The sequence below is a fragment of the Rhinolophus sinicus genome, chromosome 15 (genome assembly GCF_057876585.1).
Source record: "Rhinolophus sinicus isolate RSI-liver-muscle chromosome 15, RSI-T2T, whole genome shotgun sequence".
NCBI classification, from domain to species: domain Eukaryota; kingdom Metazoa; phylum Chordata; class Mammalia; order Chiroptera; family Rhinolophidae; genus Rhinolophus; species Rhinolophus sinicus.
Window position 1 is genome coordinate 85,247,556 of NC_142515.1, and position 16,566 is coordinate 85,264,121.

Below are 16,566 nucleotides of genomic sequence, written 5' to 3' on the forward strand. Positions count from 1 at the left end.
TCAGATTCATAGACAGAAAGTAGATAGTGGGTGCCAGGGACTGGGGAGAAAGGGTGGGGAGTTAGGATTTAATATGGACAGTTTCAGTTTGGGAAGCTGGAAAAAAGTTCTGGAGATGATGGTGGTGATTGATGGCTGCCCAAGTGTCATGGTACTTGTGCCACTGAACTGTGCATTTAAAAAGAGTTGAAATGGTAAGTTTTATGTATATTTTGCCACAACAAAAAGAAATAGTAAAAATTATGGAAGTTTTTATTCAATTTTTTAAAAAGGATTGTCCTAAAAAAATCCACAATAAACCATTTTGTTAAATATAAGAAAATCAACAATAATTGCATTTCATATTAAGATTTCCCATGTTGCCTCCCAAAATGTCTGCCACTCTCATTCAGGCAGGTTCAGACTTGGCATGTGATGTATTAATGATTGAATAATTACATTTAAGTTTATAAAACACAAGTTGATTTATAGCACAGGATGATGCGTGGGTGATGAAAGTGGTAGGTGTGGGATCAAACCAGCCTTGAATGTGTGGTGGTCTGGGGCCCTGCGACGCTAGAGCCAAGTTCCTAATGTGTGTGCCCTGGCCCCTAGCTTGTAGAGGAGGAACCTTTTCTTTTCTTTTTTTTTAAAGATTTTACTGGGAAAGGGGAACAGGACTTTATTGGGGAACAGTGTGTACTTCTGGGACTTTCCCAAGTCAAGTTGTTGTCCTTTGAATCTTAGTTGTGGAGGGTGCAGCTCACCTCTAGGTCCAGTTGCTGTTGTTAGCTGCAATGGGGTTGAGGAGTCAAACCGGCAACCTTGTGGTTGAGAGGACGCGCTCCAACCAACTGAGCCACCTGGGAGCTGAGCGGCAGCTCATTGACTTCTAGTTGCGGAGGGCGTAGCTCGCTGGCCCATGTGGGAATCAAACCAGCAGCCCCGCTGCCCAGAGCTCGCGCTCTAACCAATTGAGCCACCCGTCCGCCCCTAGGGGGAACCTTTTAGATCTTTATGGGAAGGTCAGCATGGGGCTCTTGAGCATCTCAATGTGGCTGGTGCAATTGAAGTCAATTTTAAAATTTTATTAAATTCTAATTAAATGTTAAAACTGGTGCTTAATCTAGTTATTACAGGACTTGTAAGTACATTTGGAACACCTTGGAGATATGAATCTACTTTGTCAACTGTAAATTTTACAGAATCTAAATATAGATCAAATATTTTGGATGAAAATTTAGCTCCTGAATTGAGATGTGCTATAAGTGTGGAGTACACACTTGGATTTCAGACATACTAAGTATGAAAAGGAAGGTTAAATGTCTGTTTTTTATAGTGATTACACGTTGAAATATTTTGGATATACGTACTGGGTTGAATGGCATATACTATTATATGTTCAATAAAATATGCTATTCACCGTTTTACATTAATATGGCTACTAGAAAATTTTACAGTGCTTGAGTGGCCGGGTTATATTTCTATCAGATGTGTGCAGATAACGGTGAGAGTATAAAGGACTGCTTTCTCTGTGCAGCGGCCCCCACTATTGCTTTCCCCCAGGTCTTCTGCTTACGTCTCTTACTGGGCTGCTGAAGAACTTCGAGCCCTCTTATTTTCTTGGTGAATTCTCAGCTGGAGTCCCTTTCTCATCTCCTGTCCTATGCTAACGAAGCCTCAGGCCTGTGAGCACCTGGGCACCCCTCTGCTCCCCCACTGGGTGTCAGGCCTGCGGAGGGAAGGGGCTTAGTTGGGGTGGGAGGAACGTGTTACTGGTTACCTGGGAGAAAGCCTCTCACTCTTCCTCTGTCTGCTTCCTTACCCCAGGTCCTTAGTCGCACAGAGGTGTGGGAACCATTGGTGTGAGGCCATTGGGACCCCAGAGAGCATACTGGGGACACCATCTCAGTTCTGTTCCCTCCCAGGTGAGAATGCCTAGCGTGGCGACTGGGAGAGTTCAGAATCCCAGAGAACGGTGTGCAGAGCTGTGGAAGGGCCGTGGGCTCGAGCTGCACCGTGGGCATGCATCTCCAGCTTTCCTGAGCACGCGCGCGCACACCAGATACTAAACCCCGGGAGGGTGCCATTTGAAGGAGCATTTTTATTCAGTAATTCTGTACACTAGAGCCTGGTTTGAAGCTTCATGTGGTGAATTAGCTCCACATCTGTAACTTTTTACAGTTGAAATACAAAGGCATGGAGGCGTTCCCGGGAATGCTGCAGGGTCATGGGAGTGTGGTGTCTGTGCGCTGTGGTGGCTGTTCTGGTTTCTGAGGGGCTGAAAGCTCCTGCTCTACGTGGATGCTAAGGCAAGCTGACCGAGCCATCCAGGCAGTAAACTTCCACTGTGCGCCAGAGTCTGAGTCTGAGAGGCCGGCCTGGCTGCAGCTGTGGCTCCCCTGGGACTCACAGCCCAGGGCTGGCTCTGTCAGTGTCAGGAGCTAGGGCGCTGCACTTCTGGGGATCATTTACTTCAGTGGAAATGAGGGGTGATTCATGGCAGACAAGAACATTAGTTCTCACAAAGCAGCAGGTCCCTGTGCAGTTCTTTGCTTCCTTAGTTCTTGAGGGATGGATGGGTTATTTAAATCCAAGCATCCATCCCAAACCGACACGGCTAGATGATCAGGGCAGAAGTAGACATTGAATGTGTCTGCTGATGTGTCTTCTGAGGGCCGAGGCCTCCCCGCATTCTGGAACATTTCCACCATAGGCAGTGGCTGTTTGTCCCCTGTATGGTACGAGCCACCAGCCGTGCAAGTGACCGATTATCTGCACTGCCCACCTCTCGCTCCTTGGCCTTCCAGATTCCCAAACAGCTTGACTGGACCACGTGCTTGGAGGTTGACACATGTTTTCCCAGCGTTTCGTGTGCTAGAAACACCTTAGTTGTCTTTTTAAAATAGTTTGAACATTTTGTTCATGAGAATCGTGAACTTGGTTTTTATGCTTTTGTTGTAACTAGGATTCCAGAGGACAAGTGAGCCATCTGGTTTATACCAGGACAGCCCAAGCCTGTCAGCCTCGTGGACTAATTCTAATTTCTCACTCTTAGACTTTTTCCTCATTTCTGTAGTTGCCTTCCTACCAGGAAACCCTCATGTAAGCGGAGGAAGTACCCAGCCTCCCTGCCCACCTCAGCTCTGCAGTCTGACCTGGCTCTGTGGCTACCTTGGAATCCACCTCGCAAAGCAGGATTTTTCTGCATGAATTAACAGTCCTATTACATTGCATTTTTTGTTATAGTGTAGGTTAATCTCATTGCCACATACACTGTACCAACTGTTTTGGAAAAACAAAGATAAAAGGTGTAAAAGTGAAGATAGGTAAGGAGCTGGAGTAATAGCTTTAAAAGTGGCAACGGGAAGAAAATGTCACTCTTACCTATGGAAGGTACAACCCAAGACCCAGGTCAATGGGAATGCAGAGTTTGAATTAATGGCATCATGTTTCTCTCGTAATCTTCCAGCCTCTAATTAGGAGACTTGGCCAGGTCAAGGCTGCTTTGGCGTGCCTGGAGGCCAGCTCCCCAGGGAGAGAGGCAGGCAGGCCGGCCACACCAGCAGAGGTGAATGGGGGCTTGTTAAAGGGGGTGGATTGCAGAAAGGCCAGGCAGTTTTTACATACATATTGGTTGGTTGGTTTTTCACTGTAAATAGGTGTAGTCATTCACAGATCTGCCACCATATCTCACTTCGTTTTATGGTTCCATGTATCCACCCACTTGTACATCTTTAATGTCATCTATAATTTTGCATTCTGCCTTTCTAACATAACATTATGTTGTCACATACGTTTCCCTCGCCTTGACGCAAAGTCTAGAAATCTATGGAACAGGTTGCAAACCACAGGCCAATCTGAGCTTTATTGGCACACAGCCAGACTCGTTTGTCTAAGGATTGTTGGGGCTGCTTTCGTGATACAGCAACAGCAGACTGGAGTATTGCAACAGACTGGTCTCACACAGCTGACTGTATTTACTCTCTGGCCCTTTATGGGAAAAATTAGCCTGCCCCTGCTGGAATATGTTTAAGCTCAGCAGTTTTTATCTCGTCCACATCAAAGTTTTAATTTGTTTTGTTTCTACTGCGTCCTGATCACAGGAACATTGTAAATTAACATCCATCCGCCCAGATTTACCCACCAGCACCATGAGGTAACCCGCATGTAACAGTGGGGCCTTTTACTGTAGCTGAGCTGCTCAGCCCTCCAGCTGCTGGCAGCTTTCACAGGGAAAAGATGGTGCGAAATTCTCAGTGACCCTAATTGAATGGGCCTGCTGATGGTTTCTAAAGCAAAGGGGCTGGAATTCTGATTAATGGGGTTGGGGCTTGGCTCCTAGTCCGTCTGGCTGCAGGGTCCTTATAGGCCTGGTCCCCTTCAGTGGGGGACGGAGAACCTGAGCACATCTGTACTCCCCTAACAGGAAGGCTGGCTCATCCTGGGGCACCTGGTACAAGGCAAGCTACAGAGCTGAGTCTGAGGTAACGGGGCCCTGCTTGGCAGGTCTGAGAGGCGGGAGTCAGGGCGTGTACCGGCTTCGGGAAGCAGGATTAAGGCTTCTAAGAGCTGCCTCGGCTCACAGCCACTGGCAAGGCTCCAGCCAGCACAGTCTGGCTGATGACACGAGCACTGTTCTCACCAGCTGCCTGAGCCAGTCAGATGGAAAAGAATCCTATGTGTGCTTCTCGACTGACACAGATCGCACGGTGAAGCAGGCCATGGCTGTGATGGGAAGTAGCTTCTGCTCTAGGAACAGGAAGGAGCGCACCTTCTGGTATTCATTTTCTGTCATCAACATTCCAAGAAAGATGTTCTTAGGACAGTATAATAATTGCTGCAAATTGACTCGACTAGTGTTGTGAAATTGCCAGGTTTTTACCCAACTCAGGCCCCCCATCCCCTTCTCTTTGTCCCTGGGTAGAATCGTGCACTTCCCCCAAGTGATTGTTTATAGGAGAGCCTTGCAGTGGTGGGGTGGGGGGTGGCCTTCTCTGTCTGAAGGATCTGAAGGATGTACGCATCTGTGAACTCGTAATTCCACGAGGGGCTGGGGTCACCTGGCATCAGCCAGCATTTTGTTTGGCATGAAACAGATTCAGGCCACAGCCCCACCGGACCCCTTATTGCTTGGGACACATAAATAACCACTTGGTCTCTCTTCCCCTTGACCCCATTCTCCAAAGCATCCACAGGGCAGCGTGCTTCAAATTTCACCTGTGACGTGGACTGAGTCACATTGCAAACACATGCCAGGTGCTGTAAGAGTACCTTGGCTCTGATTTGTTTACAGGGTGAAATTCTTTGGAAATAGCACTCCTGGAAATCTGACTTGAGACCCAGCTCAAGGGCCATGTGGCATTCTGCAGCGAGGGTAGGCCCACTGGTTAATAAATGCCAGGATGTTGACGTGGGGTGCCATTGGCCAGACTACAGACCTGCTAGGCACAGCACTGCTGATCAACTGGGCCTCCGCCCTTGCGTTCGGTGAGCAGAGGCAGCTGTGGAGCACAGCACTCGAGAGACGCGGGCTCAGGTGATCTCCGGCCAACCAGGCCACCACCCACTCTGTTTCCATGTTGCTGTAGAGATGAAGACAAGGATGTTGGTGTCACCACCTGCCTTGTAGGGTCGCTGTGAGGGTTAAGCAAACGGATACAGGTCACGTGCTTAGCATCAGCCAGGGAAGCAGCGGGTACCGGTGGGTGAGCTTTCCTAGGCCCTGGCACAGATGTACGTGGTGATGGCTTGCTGAGTGTGGTCACCATATTTCACAGGAAAGTGTAGGAAGCTTCTAGCCAACCTGCCCCGCCTTCCCTGGCATCTTGCTGTCTACGTGCTGTGTCACTTGATCTCAGGGGTGAGCAAATGGACAGGACAGAGTTGAGGCAGGGTCCCAGTGAGGCTGGGCTTCATTGGGCCTCCTGGGAGACCAAGACTTCAGGTGGACTTCAAGTACAAAGTGTAACTGGTCACAGCGCATCCACTGCGTTTACTCAGCCTCTCACAATGGGCAGAACTGGGACTGAATCTCCAGACGTCAGCCAGTTCCTGGGCAGGTGCAAATGGCCTTTCTCTGTTCCTCTCTCGCTTGCCCTCAGAGTCTCAGAACCAAGCCTAGCCCATGTCTGTCTTTTTCTCGCCTCCTAATCGCCGGGAAACATAATAGTTTCTTTTGAAATGTGAAAAACATTACAGTTCTGTTGTCTACTACATAAAGTCTCCTTAAAATGTTTTCAGGTCGCTTAGATGAGTTGGGATGATAGCAGGCAGTATCCTTGAAAGCAGGGATGCTTAATTGGGAGGTCTGTCAACTTAGGGAAAGAATTGTATTCTCATTAACCCAGAGATGGCCGAACTTCTGTGCTTCCCAGCATCCTTAGCATATCAATTGCTTAAAGTGAACTGGCATCTGAAGATGACTAACCATGGAGCTGGGAGGACTGTGGGCAGAGCTCGGCCCCTTGTTAACTCCCTAGTCCTGACTTCCTGTTGAAACTTTCGGGGTAGGGATCCATTTATATAGAGGCCATCTGGGGAAGGGGCTCTTTTTTATTTTTGGACGTGGGCGGCCGGTTGGGAGCCCCGCCAGAGGAATGCATTCTCACACTGCCCTGGAGGGTTTTTTTCTTTACCGAATAAGCTGCTCTTTTAGTGAATTGTCTGGAGAGTTACTTTGGCCAGTCAACAACATGGCCCCTGCACTGTGCCATCCCACCTGCCCTCCTTTCAACTCCTTGCACGCACTGGTCTCTCCTGTCTCCAGACCTGTGCCTGTGTTACTGCATTGGTGTGCCTCTGTCACACACTCTGTCCCTCTCTGCCTCACCCTCAGGAGTGCTCACCCCCTGTCCATGGCCAGAGCAGCCCTGCCCTCCTCCTTTTCGTGACTCGCCCAGGTGTTGCTTAATCACTCAAAGAATGTCATGTGGACTTGCGGAGTCCCCAGACCTGCAGTGGAGCTCAGGTGGAATGCACTGGCTGCGTAAGTGAAGGTCTGGCCAGTTACCACATTTTCCCTGTGAGAAGGAGCTGCATTCCTCCTCCAGAGCTTTTAGATTGAGCTGGACGCCCCAGGATGACAGTCACGTGGGGTCACTGTAGGGTGCCTTCTCTCCCTGCGTCATTCACTGAGCACCTGCTGTATGCTGGGAGAACGGCAGTGAAATAAAAGATGGCTCTGTCCTCAGGCTCCCAGATGTGTGTCCATGGCCGAGCTTCAGAGCCACACACAGCTCGGGGAAGCACCAGGTGCAGGAAATGAAAGGCCTGAAGGTGACAAGGAAGGGACCCATTTGGCCCCGTGTTGTTTAAAGTGTTGATTGTAGGGGCGGCCACTGTGGGAAGAATTCACCCAAGGCTGTGGCCTATTGGGTCTGCCGCAGAAAAGTCGTCTTGGGCCTCATTAGCGGTCCGCCGGCGCGCCTCTGCTTTGGCCCGCAGCAGACTGCATTCATTAGTTTCCCTCATGTTTGCTGCAGTCCAAATTAATGGCTTCTTAAAGTTTCCCAAGGATTTTCCTTGCCCACAGTCATGGGAGAGCCAAGCTGCAAGATTTAGGGTAGGTTGTCAGGGCGTGGTCTCTTGAGGGGTCCTGGGTGTATCATCGTGATCCCTCCCGTGGAGCCATGGATGTCGCCTGTCATTGGTTGTCCTCAGAGCCTCCTAAAAGAAACTTCGAGGTACTTGTGGCTCCCAAGTCCATCTCATCTGTCGAACATGTATCATGCCTTCATGTTTGAACTGGAAACCTCCAGTAGTTTCTTTCCTTATGGAATTGACCTCAGGCATTACAAGTGTGTGGGTCTTGTGCTTGAGTTTTTTATGTTCGTTAAGATGGTGGCCAGTTAAGATTGGACCCTCCTGGGGGTACATATTCAGCTCACAAGTGGGGACTTCCTTGGTTCAGAGACCAGCTGAAACTCCCCAGGAATTGTGTAAAATTCTGGGCCACCCTGGCTGGTTAGGCCTGATCTTTCCACATCCTGAGTAAATTACTTCTCTGTGCCTCAGTTTCTTCATCTTTAAAGTGGGGCTGAGGCCAGAAGCAATCTCATGTGTTTTGAAGATGTAGAGGTTACCATATGTCAAATGTGAACCGGCTGGCTAGAAATGGAATGAGGTTTTGGCTTTCGTGCTGGAGGTGGTGGTTTAAAGCCACAGAGACAAGGCAGAGTTAGAGGGTCAGGTTTTCTGTAGAAAAAGCTCCCTTCGTTTTGTGAACAGAAAACCTTTGTCCTCAGCGGCCCATCTGAGCCCAGCTTCAAGGTGAAGAAAAGTGGTTCGGGCCAGAGCCCTCCGTCCCTTGGCTTCACAGACAGTCCTTTTGGAGAGAGAAGACATAGCCCAGCCCCAGGCTTCAGAAGTCAGTTACCTTGACGACTGCATCTTGCCTTAGGGACATGGCTGGGAGATTTCTTGAATGTCATTGCTTAATGGAAAATGTATAGGGCTGCTTCCTCCTGGTGGGATTTGGCAGGGACCTGGTGTCCTTGTGGCTGACAGGACTCCACAGCCCTGAGCCCGGAACCCAGAGTGGGGCTGTCCCTGCCCCTTGCCTGCCAGGGTTCACTGGGTATGTGATTGGCTGTGTGATTCCCGAGCTTCTTTCCAGAGGAAATCTAATGGTGGAAACTAAACTTACTTAATGCTACCCTCCCAGGCTTGCTTCTCAAGCACATCCAGGCCTCCCTTCATGACAAGGCCGTTTGTCCCTTTGGTCCTCTGGGGCACATGGGTCCTATTGCACAGAAACCCTCTCACAGCTGACTGCAGGCATCTACTTCACTGCCATGCTTCTTTCTCTAAGTGTGAGGCCGACCTTCTGTCAGAACACACACCCAAGGTGACCTGTACGTCTCTCGGCCTTTGGCAGCCATTGGACTAAAGGCTGCTTCCTGGCCGACTGGCTCGTTATCCGCGTCACTCACCAGTCTCCTATCTCACGGGCTCCACCTCCAGTTTCTGTAGTTGCCCAATAAATAATTACCTCCATTTGCTTACCTACCCATGTCAGTCTCTGCCATCCTGTGAACATCGCTCCGTCCTCCCTTTTCCAGAAGTTTCCTGCATGTTCTCCTGGCCTACTGGCTTCTCCATCTGCAGTCAGTCTTGGCTGGTTCCTCTCCAGAGAGAGTCACAGAGTGAGGCCACAAGCCAGAGGCCCTTTACACATGGACAGACCTCCCACTTGCCCCACGGCTCTCCTGGAGGCTGGGGTGCCCTCACCATTCCCGCTTCACCCCTGTCTTGTCTTGATATTTGTATTCTTAACTGTGGGTTGTTGTGTATGATTTTAAATCAGTTGACTGTTTTATTATAGTACCTTTATTTTGAAAGAAAACGAAATCAGAAGCCACACATGGATATCAGTAAAATTAAATACCATGAGAATAAAACAACACTGTTCAAAGTTCTGTCCAGATAATGTAATAGTGTGGGAACCGTCCCACAGCCTAACCTGAGCCCTGAAAAGGGGCTCTGCAGATGGCTGTAGACCCTGCTTCTCTGAGGTTGAGGTCCCACTCTTGAGCAACTAAATCGGAGAACTTAGAGAAATCCCCTTCTCTGCTCCTTGCCACTCCCCTCAGGATGAAGGCGCGCCTTTGGTCTGCGGGCCTCCATGCACGGCCAGTGCAGCTGCCAGGGTGCTGCCTCCTCCTGTCCCCTCCTCAGGCTACCCACCGTGCCCCCTGCACCTTGGTCACCAGTGTGTGTTCTCAGCCAGATTCAGCTGAGCCCGGTTTCTCGTCCATGTGCTCTCTTCTGTGAGCAAGCTCTTCCTGATGATTCCACCTCTTACCCCAGCCTTGGGATGCTTCTCCTTCCTGGATCTATAGGTGGCCGCCTTCCTGCTTCCATGGGGGTGCCTTTACTCAAGTCTCTGGGCTCAGGGCCCACCTGTCCTTGCCACGCTCTCAATCAAGCGCACCTCACGTGCCCCCCTCCCACCCGTGCACCTCTGTCTCCATGCCCGGTCTTGATTCATGCCACAGGCACTGCTTTCCTGGACCACAAGTGGCCATTAGCTCTGGCCACACTCATACCACAGGTATCCCGATGGGAGACGGGAAGTGCCTTGTATCCATCCCCAGGGCCTGGAGCAGGCCTACTCAGTCATATCTGCTTTTGGAAACTTTTGGAGTCCACTGTGTTCCCGCGAGCTTGCTGTGTTGTCGCCATGTCCCACCAGGCCAGCTGTCAAATGCAGTGTCTTGGGGGAAAGCCCTCTGTGGCCCTGCACTCCCGGCATGCTGCGCTCAGCTTAGGGGTGCTGCCCACAGGCTGCTGTCCAGCTGTTCTCCAGCTCTACTCGCCATCACGTTCTCCTGCCAGCTCTGGCTGCCCCTTCCCCGTCTCCAGCACCATGTGTACAGGAGGTACCAGGAAGCAGGTTGGCACCCATAAAGCCCTCCCTCGTCCCCTTCCTATAAGTGTTCTGCCTGGTGGGTGTTCGGTAGAGTACACTTGTCGTAGAGGTCACCACAGGAGCCATTTGAGGCTCTGGAGTCCCCTGGGAGGGCATGACTGTAAATTCTCACCTGGTGTCTTAGACGCAGTTGGACCTCATTAAATAGTTCAGTTCAGCGTGGGTTGCAAGACCACCTCTAGACACCTGACTCGTGCTGTGGTCCATCCTCCCTCCTGCGTCCTGGGTGTTTCCATGCATGTGGCACAGGTGTGTTTCTCTCCTCAGTGTTGTCCTCTTCTGTGCACTGAAGGGTTAGTGAATTATTCAGAATTTTTTTAAGTGATTGGCATATCATCTCTGAATAGGCAAGAAGTACTCTTAATCTCTTTTATCTATTTGGTGAAAAAGGATAAAAAAAAAACAAAAAAACAGTCCTTCCTCTTGAAGCAAACCATGGATTCAGTTCCCAGACTGAATCTGGAAGATTCCAAGTCTGGCGCACGGTGGCGTTGGATGCTTCCACACTGGTCCCCCCCCAGTGGTGGCCTCCTCCTTGGAGCACCATGCTCTCTTCTTGTTCTCTAGCCAGTCGATAGCTGTCCCAGTGGTTGGCCAGAGCGCCATGGAAGGAAAGCTGTCTGTCTGGCCATGTCAGTTTTGTCAGCCCTCGGGCTCATCCTGCAGCCAGGACGCCAGTGTTGTGTTGGGGACGTGTGGCCAGGACCCACGTGTGAGGCAATCAGCCTGCCTGCCCCAGGAGGTCCAGCTCTCCACAGCTCCCCCCCACACATGACAGACTTACCACTCAGTTGCTTTTACATAGCACGCTCTCGCCCGGTGCTTTTAAGATTTGATGATTTGCCAGAACTGCATTTATAAAAACCTATGTGGGAACCTTGGCTTAAATTACACTTGGACTGAATTATAAAGTAATTCATCAGTAGCTAGCGTGCCTGGCATGTGCTAAGAATGTTCAAGAAAGAAGGCCATGAACAGAGCCAGCCAGCTTGCCCTGTCCTTGCCTTGTCCCCTCTGCCAACCAGAGTCCTGTGGTCCTAAAATCGGACCTTTTTCCTAAGCCCTTGCCAGACTTCCTCAGCCAGAGAGGTACTCTTACCCCACTGGCTTCTGGGTTTATTATGCAGATGCCCCTCTGATGCAGGCAGCTCCTGGCCAACAGTCTGTCTTACTCTGGGCACTGGGTTTAAAGCTGATCATTGCTTTTTCTTGCCAGTAGAAGAGTGTCAGAAAAATAGTGCACAAAAGGAATTTAAATGGTCAGCACACGTTTGAGCAGATGTTTATTCTTATTAATAGTGTGTGGGAACTCTCAGCACTCAAGGATGGGGTGGGTTTGTGTTTCTGGAGGGCAGTTTGGCAATAGAAACTTGTACCCCTGACCTTCGGAATAACCGCACAGGTGCATAAGGTTGCCCTTATCGGGGTGCTGTTGGCAGAGTTTGGTGTGGCCTGAAGTAGGGGTCGGTGGGCGAGAGGAGTATACAGTACAGGGTGCTCAGACAGGCACTGAGTGGGGTTCTCACCTCCTCCCACACAGGTCACGGGGGGTCCTCTGTACCTCTATAAGTAAACTTTGAAAAGCTAGTTAAAACAGTAGGTTGAGTATGCATTCATTATTGTGTTATCAGCAATTTCCTTGTGGGATTTCTTTAATTAGCAAATATGTATTATTTAAGTTGCCAGAAGCTGTTTTGGGTAACCGTGAGGCTCTGCCTGGAGCACTGCCGTCGACGGGGGCCCTCCAAGGCGGGCAGGCCCACCGTCCGCTCTGCCCTGCCTGGCCCCGGCTACCAGACTACTGACTTGGGTCTATGGTTCGTGAGCCACACGTGCAAACTATAAAATGTAAATGACGTATTTGGACCTTGCAGACCGTCCTTTCTCACACACAGGCAGTGTCTGCTAAAACCTCTCAGATACTGTGAGAACCTGGTTTGTGGCTCATTGTGCCTCCTTCCCCGTGAGCTCCGTACTTCTGTTTGTCTTGCTTCCGTGCCGTCTCTCTCCACTGGTACCTCATCCTTCTGCTGCTGGGTGACGAGTTTTTGAGGAGAGTAGACCTGGGGCCCTTTTAGTCAGTGCGCGGAGTAGCTCCTTGGCTGACCTGACCAGTCTGTCAGAGGAGCTCAGTCCTTGGAGGCCCCAGCCGGAGGGGGGAGGGGGGAGGGGGGATGGGCAAGTCATTACGTTGGCGCCTCTCTGCTGCCTGGTCTCTGACGGTAGCTTTTCTCTTCCCTTATAGAGTGCCCGGTGAAGAATGTGATGGGATCAGTAGAATGTCTGCGGAGAGCGGCCCTGGGACAAGATTGAGAAATCTGCCCGTAATGGGGGATGGACTAGAAACTACCCAAATGTCTACAACGCAGGCCCAGGCGCAACCCCAGCAAGCCAACGCAGCCAGCACCAATCCCCCGCCCCCGGAGACCTCAAACCCCAACAAGCCCAAGAGGCAGACCAACCAACTGCAATATCTGCTCAAAGTGGTGCTCAAGACACTATGGAAACACCAGTTCGCATGGCCTTTCCAGCAGCCTGTGGATGCCGTCAAGCTCAACCTCCCTGTGAGTAGCTGGGGCAGAGCCCTGGGCTGAGTCGTGCCGGTCTCCTGCGCTGCTCCGGGCGGGGTGCAGACTCAGGCAGGGAGACACACATTGAGCTGGGAAAGCAGGGGCCCAGCTCTGGACTCCAGGACCTGCAGCGCGCGGACTGAGTGGTTTGGGCAGTCCTGATGAGGAGATGGGGGAGGTCAGAGGACGTGCTCACTGGCTTCTTAGAGCTTGGGGTCACAGGAAATAATGGTGCAGAGAGCGGTTGAAACAGGGTGAAGGAATACTTAAAGTTTTCCTTCCATTCCATGGGGAGCTGAAGGGGGGGCATGAGGGATCTGCCCCTGCCCCCCTTCTCAGGTGCAGTCAGCTGGCCTAGGAGAGAGAGACGCAGTTGGGAGGGGGCTGCCTTGCTGGCTTGCTGCGAGAACACTCTTCTGGCACTGGCACTGGCGCCGGCGTCGGCCAGAGTGCGGCGCAGGAAAGGTGGTAGATTACCTCCCAGGGAGCGCGCTTCTGGAGGCTGCCTGGCTGGAGCGGGTGTGGGTGCAGCTTTGCCCGGCTGCCTCTGCACACTCCCTCACGTCTGCCCGCCCCATCCTGGCCGTCTTGCACTGGCTCTTGTTCTTTTGTACCCCCGCGCCTCTTTTCTCTCTAGAGGTTTCCGTTTGCCCACAGCCGTAGCAAATGATTCTGGAAATTCAACTTGTATCCCTAACGCAACATTGGGGAATAAACGGGATAAATGTTTTTTCTTTTCTTTAAAGCACCAAGGACTGATTGTCTTAAGTTGCCCTCTGCTGTTGGCCTAGTCCCACCCCTACACCCCCACCCCCTGGGCAAGGGATTGGAATTAGCCCAAGTGGGGGTTTGTGTGCACAGCTGTAGGAGCCTCAGCCAGGCACCCAGTTTCAAGAAGGATGAACGCACCGGTGTGACCCTCCTGACTTGAAGGTCACTGTGTCTGTGACAGCTGTTCAGTACTGTGTCTGCTAAATGTGTGTCATGTGCACTCGGAAGGGAAGAGGCAGGAAGGGGACACTGCAGGTCGGGGTCATGAACCGGCTCAGGAAAGGGGGTAGAGGCCAAAGAGGGTCCCGCACATCTGGGTTTCAGAAGCCCCTCGTCACTGGCCGTGACAGGGAGTAGGGTCAGCCAGCCTGTCACTTGGAGGGAGGCTCTCCTCGGAGAGCTTGCTACACTGGTCTCTGGCTGAGCCGGTCATGCGCAGCCCACAGGTGAGGATGACCTTCCCAGAGCAAATGCAAAGAACAGGGAGACGCAGCTGGGGGCGGGAATCAGGAGGGCCCTTGGCTTTTAGCTCGTGGGAGGGAGGCGGGAGCCTGCCATCAGAGTGCAGCCTCCTGTGTCTCCGTAGTGGAGGCTCCCGGGAGGCCAAAGATGAGGATTCCGACCTGACCCTCCTGTTGGCCTTCAGGAGGGCATTGGTGACCTTAGGAAGATGGGACGCAGAAGTAGAAACCAGATTCTCGACGGTGTGAATGAGAAGGTGAGGACGCGAAGCCATCATTTCAAGAAATTTGGCTTTGAAGGGAAGTGCGACAGGGCCAGAATGGAGGAGGGGTTGGGGAAGAGCCGAGAAGGTGAGGCAAAGGAGAAAGGGGCGTGGGGGGACCCGAGATCTCCAGAAGGCAGCTTCCCAGCCAGTGGGACAGACGCAAGGGAGGGAGGTCTGTTAGGCCGAGGGCTTTGGGAGGCCGAGTGCTTCTCTGAAGTGGAGGCTCCCCAGGGGCACAGTGTGAACCCCTGTCCTTGTGAGTTGACATCACCCTCAGCATCTCTGATGTAGGAAAGAGACTGATCAACAGCGGCGGCCCTGATCTGGTATCTTCCGAGAGGGTGGGGATCAGGAGGAGCAGGCCAGGGGTGCAGGGGCTGGCGGGGTGGGAGCAGTGTCGTGCTAAAGCCCCGTTTCTCAGGGACCACCCCCACCGCAGGAGATGTGAATAGGGCCAGCCAAAAAAGGGCTCCTTTTTCTGTTTTCTGATGTCTTCCAGATCTTTACCTGCATTTTGGCCCCTTGTCCCTGCTGGACGGTCCATTAGAATGTCTGCTTCTTTCAAATTCAGTACCTGTGTGTGGTTGGACTGTCGTGCCACTAACCCTACTGCCCCCCTTGTCAGGCCCTTCCCCTACCGCCTCCCTTTTGTCTTCATCTCACCCCCTCCATCCTCAGCCACTGTCCTGTTGGCCTTTGAGCCCCTTGACACACCATGACACCATTCTGAGACCTTTGGCCATAAAAGAAAATCTAAATTTCCAGTGAGGCAGTTATATTTGGACTTGGTTCTCTGGGGAGACGTGGTCAAAGCATGAGACAATGTAGAAAGGCTAGTCCAGTCTCTCCTTGCAGCCTGCTGGCCAGTGTGCCTCGGGCTGGGATCTGTGCCCGCCCTTCCATGGAAGCCAGTGGCTTTCGTTCCTTGCTTTCGGGTGTCCGAGCAACTTAGAACTTCACACCCCCGGCTCTCCTGTCCAGTACTGCACACCACTGCTCCTAGGCAGGACCTCAGCACTTGCTAACAGAGGGGCCTGCCGCCTGCCATCAGGCTTCCACTGGATGTGGTTCTGATTCCCCCCCAAACCTAGTTCTGGGGGAGGGTGCGCTGGCGGGCTGCCTGCTGGGCCCTCTGTGAGCCTTCCACCTGGAAGCCCAGGTGCTGCCCGATCCATCCCCCGACTCCCCTGTGCTTATTTTTAAGAATAAACCTCTGGTTATTTAGTATTGCAGATTTAGGGAAAAGTTGTGGCGCTGGTGTTTGATCCGAAGGGCTTTAGGACATGGATGCCTGCCATCTGGCTCCTTCTGTGTAACAGTAACATCCGAGGTGTGGGTCTGTTGCTATTTTGTTTCTGTTTTTTTCACTTGAGGCTTGTGAAAGCTGTGCAGAGTCCTCATTTGGCGATTAACTTGGTTGGTGGTTGGTTTCTGGTTGTTTGTTCCATAGTGGTAGCCTGCGCAAGTAAAAGAAGTGGAAGTCCGATGAACTTGACTGAAAGTGGAATTCTGCTCCATGGTTCTTCAGTGTGACGGAAAGCAAGGCGTCCTTCTAGTTGTTGGGGGTGGGCTCAACTGCTGGTTCTATAGTTTGCTTTTCTTTTTGTTTAACTTTTATTTATTTAAGTGTGTTTTTCTAGGACCCATCAGCCCCAAGTCAAGTAATTGTTTCAACCTAGTGTGGAGGGAGCAGCTCACAGTGGCCCATGTGAGGATCAAACTGGCAACCTTGTTAAGAGCACTGTAGTTTGCATTTTATGGATGAGTACAATTTCAGATGGTGGGGAGAAAGTAGAACCTGCCACTGGTGGTTTTACTAGAAAAGAATTGCTTTTTAAAGGCTGTCTGTTCTCCCTATTATTTATTTAAAATGGAAGGATATATTAGCATCAAAAAAATAGGAAAACCTAGATCTCAGTAAAGACAGCCTATTTGCAGACGGGGCAGTTGGCAAACTTGCATGTTTTCCACACAGTATTGGAATATCCTTCCCTGGTCCACTTTATCTTGGGATTCCCTCGAGATTGCTCACTGATGCTGTGGAAGAGCTTAGGGCTCTTGAAAGAGATCCGCAGGCCCACCTACGA

The 16,566-nt window shown here is 51.3% G+C and overlaps 1 protein-coding gene across 6 annotated transcripts in view; it reads left to right on the top strand.

Annotated features, from left to right (window-relative positions):
* Nucleotides 1-16,566, top strand: part of BRD4 (bromodomain containing 4) — a 76,943-nt gene that overhangs the window by 31,398 nt on the left and 28,979 nt on the right. For all 6 annotated transcript variants that reach the window (XM_074338025.2, XM_074338022.2, XM_088792410.1 and 3 more), the window contains one exon: nucleotides 12,657-12,975. In XM_074338025.2, coding sequence (XP_074194126.2) covers nucleotides 12,691-12,975 — 285 coding nt within the window. In that variant the 5' untranslated portion in view covers nucleotides 12,657-12,690. The remainder of the gene's footprint in view (nucleotides 1-12,656; nucleotides 12,976-16,566) is intronic.